This window comes from Echinops telfairi, unplaced genomic scaffold (assembly GCF_000313985.2).
Source record: "Echinops telfairi isolate 266 unplaced genomic scaffold, ASM31398v2 ScPeMD7_23;HRSCAF=83, whole genome shotgun sequence".
Classification (NCBI taxonomy): domain Eukaryota; kingdom Metazoa; phylum Chordata; class Mammalia; order Afrosoricida; family Tenrecidae; genus Echinops; species Echinops telfairi.
The window spans coordinates 5,171,645-5,177,644 of record NW_022103920.1 but is presented as its reverse complement, the minus strand read 5'-3'; the positions used below and the strand labels follow the sequence as shown (position 1 = coordinate 5,177,644).

The 6,000-nt window shown below is 46.2% G+C and overlaps 1 protein-coding gene across 1 annotated transcript in view; it reads left to right on the top strand.

The window, feature by feature from the left end:
* MGAM2 (maltase-glucoamylase 2 (putative)) overlaps positions 1-6,000 on the top strand; it is a 92,460-nt gene that overhangs the window by 38,236 nt on the left and 48,224 nt on the right. Inside the window, exons 12-14 of the mRNA XM_030885264.1 lie at positions 260-373; positions 1,272-1,356; positions 2,816-2,933. Coding sequence (XP_030741124.1) covers positions 260-373; positions 1,272-1,356; positions 2,816-2,933 — 317 coding nt within the window. The remainder of the gene's footprint in view (positions 1-259; positions 374-1,271; positions 1,357-2,815; positions 2,934-6,000) is intronic.

The window sequence follows — 6,000 nt, the reverse complement described above, 5'->3', positions numbered from 1 at the left end:
AAGGGCATTTGATGGTTTTTCGTCTATCTAGTCCACTGCTCTTCCTTCTCCTTTCGCTTCATTTACATCTGTTTCATGGTTGTGGTTTTGCTTGGGAGTCCCAAATCTCCCCCCTCACAGATAAACAACACGAGGGTCTCACAGCAGGGACGGCGGCCAGTCAGAACGGGCGGAATCAGCCCCACAGAAGATTCCAACCGCGAAGGACTGCAGGTGCCTTAGACACAGCGATGGCCACAACCCCCTCTTTGCTCTTTAGGGGTACCCCGGGTCGACCGTGTTTCCTGACTTCAGTAACCCAGCCAGCTCTTTGTGGTGGACCCAGCAGTTCACGGAATTCCATGAAAGTCTCGCATTTGATGGCGTGTGGATTGTAAGTTGTCTCTCCAGGGGCAAATGTCCTTTGGGTATGAATCTGCCAGATCCCTAGATGACTTTTTACCCTAGTCGGTAATAAACGAGTCTGCTGTTTTATTTACTAAAATAGTTTGCTGCTGTATTACACAGTGGTATTCAAGTCTTTTTACTTCATTCTGAGTCTAAGTGCTGTGAGGGAGGCACCACAGAAACCTAGTGTCTGGAACGACCACCCACTAGTGGTTAGTGGGTGCATTTGCTTCCTCCTTTCCCCCCAGATGGTCCTTCACCTTAATATCATGGTTTCATTAGTACTGCAATTATGATTATCTGTACCGTTTTCTGATGACTAACATTAAGGTCAACCATTAAAGAATAATTCAGGTAGGCCCTCATGATTTCTTAAGGGAGAGCAGATGAGATTTCTATGAAATTTGAGAGATTATTATTGTCGGTTAGTGGGGATTTGACAGTACTTATTTTTCAGCAAGTAAAAAAGTAATTTTATCTCAAGTACACATTCTTTATGTTCCTCCTGAGCAGAATAAAAGAGATATGGAATTACAAAATGAAAACATTACCCTATCTTAGATTTTTTTTTAAACAACACAGAAAGAATCCAAGAAACACGGTCATTTTCACTGGATAAGAATCTACCATTGGAATGTGTGGGGTGTTTTGTTTTAACTAACTGCTGAAAATTAATTTATAAAATAGATCCAATACCATCAAGAGCAGGGAAGGACCTTAGAAACAATCGAATGCAACAGTTAGGATCTATAAAAATGAAATATGAGGGAGATTACACCTACAGTCTCAACCCCAGCTCATGGGAGATGTCAGACATTGTGGTCTAGCAAAATATTCCTGAGCAGCCGTCCGTCTGTAACATTCTCATGTTTGTGCCTCCGAAGGAAATGGATGAAGTGTCCAACCTTCTCCAAGGCAGCGATGGCGGATGTGACTCCAACAGCTTGAACTACCCTCCCTTCACGCCTCGTAAGTCTTTGCCCATGTGAGATGATTCAAGGCGTCTGAAACAGCCTCCGTACGACAGTGTGGCCAACAGCAAGATTATGTCCTGTCCAAGAGACGCCCAGGCACGCTGTCCACTCCTTGACTGGAGGCCCTAATCCATGGTTGGCCTCGGGTCCTCCTTGCGCTGCCATAGCCCAAGGACAGCCAGGGATGAAGGCTAGGAGCCCCCACCTTCCTTGACTGTGCCTCCTGTCTGGCTTTCTAGATTCTTCCATCTTGTTCACGTCCTCCAAATCCCACACGGCTGGTTCCATTTTAAACTACATGGCACTGTCAGAACACACCAAGGTGCAAACCACCTTTCATTGAAGTTACTTTAAAATTGTATTAACTTTTATTTAGTTATTTTGCATTAGCAAACTCTGATGCTTCAGCTGCCTTTAAGTCTTTCCTGTTTTATAAGGCCCATAATTCCAGTCCACACCAACTTTCAGATTCCTGATGTTGAAAGAATGCAGGGAAGGAGCATATGGAGAGGTTAGGGCTCCACTGTGGAAGCAAACAGAGCCCATCTCAATGAATTAACACAAGAAGGCTAACGTTTGTGCTCGCATTTCACTTTAGTTAGAGATAGGTGGCTCCCATCCACGTGATGACTTCCACTCTCATTTTCCCATCTCATAGTCCTTTCTTTCCAACGTCATGGGCAAAGGGGAGAGAGGAGAGGGGGGACTTTGGGGGACAGCATGGAAGTGGGGTGCATCTCACATGACTTTGTGTAGAGCACAGTCCCATGGCCTCAGCTTAACTTCAAGGGAAGGTGGGAAACAGAATCTTCTATCTCAGTCTACCTTGTCTTCGCCACTTTCATCTGGTTTGTCCAGTTTACTTGACCCCCTTGGATCAAGCTTCAGCTGTTTTGGTCACTGAAACAGTGAAGGACTTCAGGGGGTAATTCTCGACTTTAATTCCATTTACTTCCTTGCAAAGTTAACTCTCTGCTCCCCCAACCGGCCCTTTGTCCTTCTCAGCTCACGCTGCATTTCTCCCATCTTTAAATTCTGGGTCAGTCTGTCATGGCTCCCCTTAATCTTTTCATCTGATTCTTGGGGAAAAATATAATCTCCCTCCCGCCCCCACCCTCACCAAATGGTAATATCATACCTGTATTTTGTATACTCAATTATCTATGTGTAGAAACACATCCCAAGCTGTGTGTATATTTTATCTCAGCTGGACAGCCTACTGCTCTGAGCATTTTCCTAAACCTGCACAGCCCCCACTCACCGCCATTCTTTGGGAGATAAGGGGAGGCTGGGTACTTTTAATGGCCCCAGGTAGGAAGCGGACTTTATGAACAATGTTCGGCCTGGAAGAAAGGCGTGTGGAGGTACAGTATCCAGTAGGTCAAAGCTCTGGATGCTGCTTTGTTGAAATGGGTAGATGTACGTTGTGGTTCACTGATGGGTCTTCTCCACAGGAGTTTTGGACCGATTGCTCTTCGAGAGAACGCTTTGCATGGACACCGAGTTTTACGACGGCCTCCACTATGATGTCCACAGCTTGTACGGCTACTCCATGGCGCAGGCCACGGACTCGTAAGGACCTGGTTGTTTCTCTGATTCCAGATTGGGAGACGGGTGTCAGAGGGCATCTCCGCTCTTCCATAAGTCTATTTAAAAATGTTTTCTGTGGCTATAGGGAGGTAGAAACGTTGGTTTTATAGGATTTTTGAGGAAAGAGTTTTCTCTAATAATCCCTTGGTTTCTGAGCAGAAATCTTCTTAATGACCAGGAACGTTCCAGTATTTCCAGGGGCTAAAAAATGAACTAAATCAAACTCCAGTGCCGGTGGCTGAGTAGACTCACAGCGACCCCTTAGGGTCAGGCAGAACTGCCCCCTAGAGTTTCCAAGGCTGAGATCCTTTCAGAAGCAGTTTGCCACCTCTCTCTCCCACGCAGAAGCTTCACAAGCTTGGCACTTACCAACTACCAAACACCAGCTGTGCTGTGACTTGATTCTGACTCAGGGTATCTCGTAGGCACCCACGGGAACTGTTGCTTCATTGGAGTTTTAACGGCGGATGTGGCAGCAGTCAATTTCCAGCCCTTTCTGCTGAGGAAATGCTGGTGAAGTAGAGCCTCCAACTTTCCGTGCTAGGGATCCGCACACCCGGGAACTCCCTCGGATACTCGTAGGCAACAGTGCGTGAGCCACTAATAGCCCTGCCGACTTGGCTCCCATTACTACACATGGTGCGTTCCCCACACGTGGATGGTCAAACATGGCAAAGGCAATGTCGGGCACCCAGTTGCATGTGCATGGGGCACACTCATACTCGACATTATTCAGTTGTGATCTGGAATTCCAAGGACTGTCCTGTGTTTATCTGGGAATTCTACATCACAACCGCCTACATTTCCTCCCTTCTGCCCTCCACACCCTCGCTCTCAAACTCTCCTCTGTCCTACCTCACACTCACCCATCACATATACACCATACACTCAGACACCACACATCTACACAGACCACACCCACACCTTTCTATATACATACCACACATCACACACCACATATTCACACACTAACACTCAGACACCATACACTGCCACACCACACATGCACCATGCATATACAGTGACCACACGTACATACACTCATACATCACACATAAACACAGATCACACACACAAACCATACACTGTTGCATCACAAACTCACACACTTCACATATACACAAACCACACATGGTTAGATACATATATCACACATCACACACCACATAGCCACATACTAACACTCACAGCACACACGCATCGTATACTCTCACATCACACATTTATACACACAGACCCCATACATACCACAGCCCCTCACACACTCAAACCACATGCACCATACACCACGCACATACTCTAATGCACTTCACATACACCACCCTCTAACATATATTAACTGCCCACTTCCATACATGAGCACACATTATCTCACACACAGGTAATCACATTCACTCACAAACACACAACCCACACACTCTTCCACACATATTAACGTACATGTTTACACCTATGTGTACATACCACATAAACACACATGCACACACATATACCATACACACTCTCACACTCAGCCCTGCACACGCACCACAGAAACACACACACATACACACACATAAGTGCATTTTGAACATCCAGCAAGGAGATGGATGCTTCTGTCCTTTCCAACCTTGCCACATGGATTTTGCTCATGACTTATAGGAGGAGAGACAGCATTCCAGCTCAGCTTCTTCTGGCAGGAAGGAGGGAGGCTAGGCTAGGCTTAAGATTGTAGTTTTAGACTTGGAACACCAGCGGCAGAGCTGAAGCATCTGAAGATGTGTTGGAGACCTTCCCGTCCCAGGGCTCAGGAAAAGATGTGCCAGCCCTTTCCATCTTGTGTCCTCTGTGTTAGTGTCTCCAACCCCAGGGTGGGGCACAGAGGCAGGGGGTTGCAGGGTACTATGGGATAGTCCAGTTTCATTGGGCACCAGAGGCTCCCCTGGACTCTGCTCTGTAGTAGTGGGCAGCTCGCTGTCCTAGGGCTCCCCACTCTCCCCATCTGTCCTTCCTCAGCCTCTGAATTAGAACATTCTTTCTACTCTCTCAGGACAGATCAACTTTAGCACCCAAACCTCGAGCGTCTTCTTTCATTCTGTGCCGACACAGAGGTGTTGTTAGGTTACTGTGAAGAGTCCGTTTTGACTCATAGTGAGGTTGTGTCATCCGCACATCACAGATCAATAAGCGCCCTCGAATCCTGATACATGTACTTCTTCATGTAGTCCAGCTTCTCGGATTGTTTGCTCAGGATACAGATTGAAAAGTACCCCGAGCACACCTTTCCCGATTTGGAGCCACGAAGCATTCCCTTGCTCTGTTCAGATGACTGCCCCTTGGTCTGAGAACAGGTTCGTTCCCTCTGAGCTCAATGAAGTGTTCCAGAATGTCCATTCCCCTCAATGTCATCCACGTTTATCACGACGCATGCTGTCAGCTGCCTTTGCAGAGTTGATAAAACCTCTTTCTAGTGTTCTCTGCTTTGAACCAAGATCACCTGACACCAGCAGTACGATCCATCACGCCACAAGCTCCTCTCAGGTCTGCCTGGATTTCTGGCAGCTCCCTGCCTCCAGATTGCTGCAAATGTTTGGACTTATTTTCAGCAAATTCTACCTGCAGGTGATATTAAAGATATTGTTTGATAATGTTCACATTTTATTGGACAACCTTTACTTGGAACAGGCACAAGTATGGTTGGCTGGGTAAGAGCCATCTCCCAGATTTCTTGAGTGACTGCTTTCAAGGCTTCATCGTCTGGTTGAAACACTTCATTTGGCATTCTGTCTATTCCCGGAGCCTTGTTGTTGTGCAAATACCTTTAGTTCAGCTTGAACTTCCTACCTAAAGTCCCATTAGTTCTTGATCATCTACTGTCTCTTGAAATGATTGACTATTGACCGATTCTTTTTGGTTCAATGACTATGCATTGCTTCCATCTATTTTTGATGCTTCCAACCTCATTCAATATTTTGTCCAAAAAAGTCTTCCATTTTGAATCAGGAGGTGTGTTAGGTTGGGTTGTCTAGAGAAACAAACCAGGGGCACTCATCTATGTACAAGAAAGAAC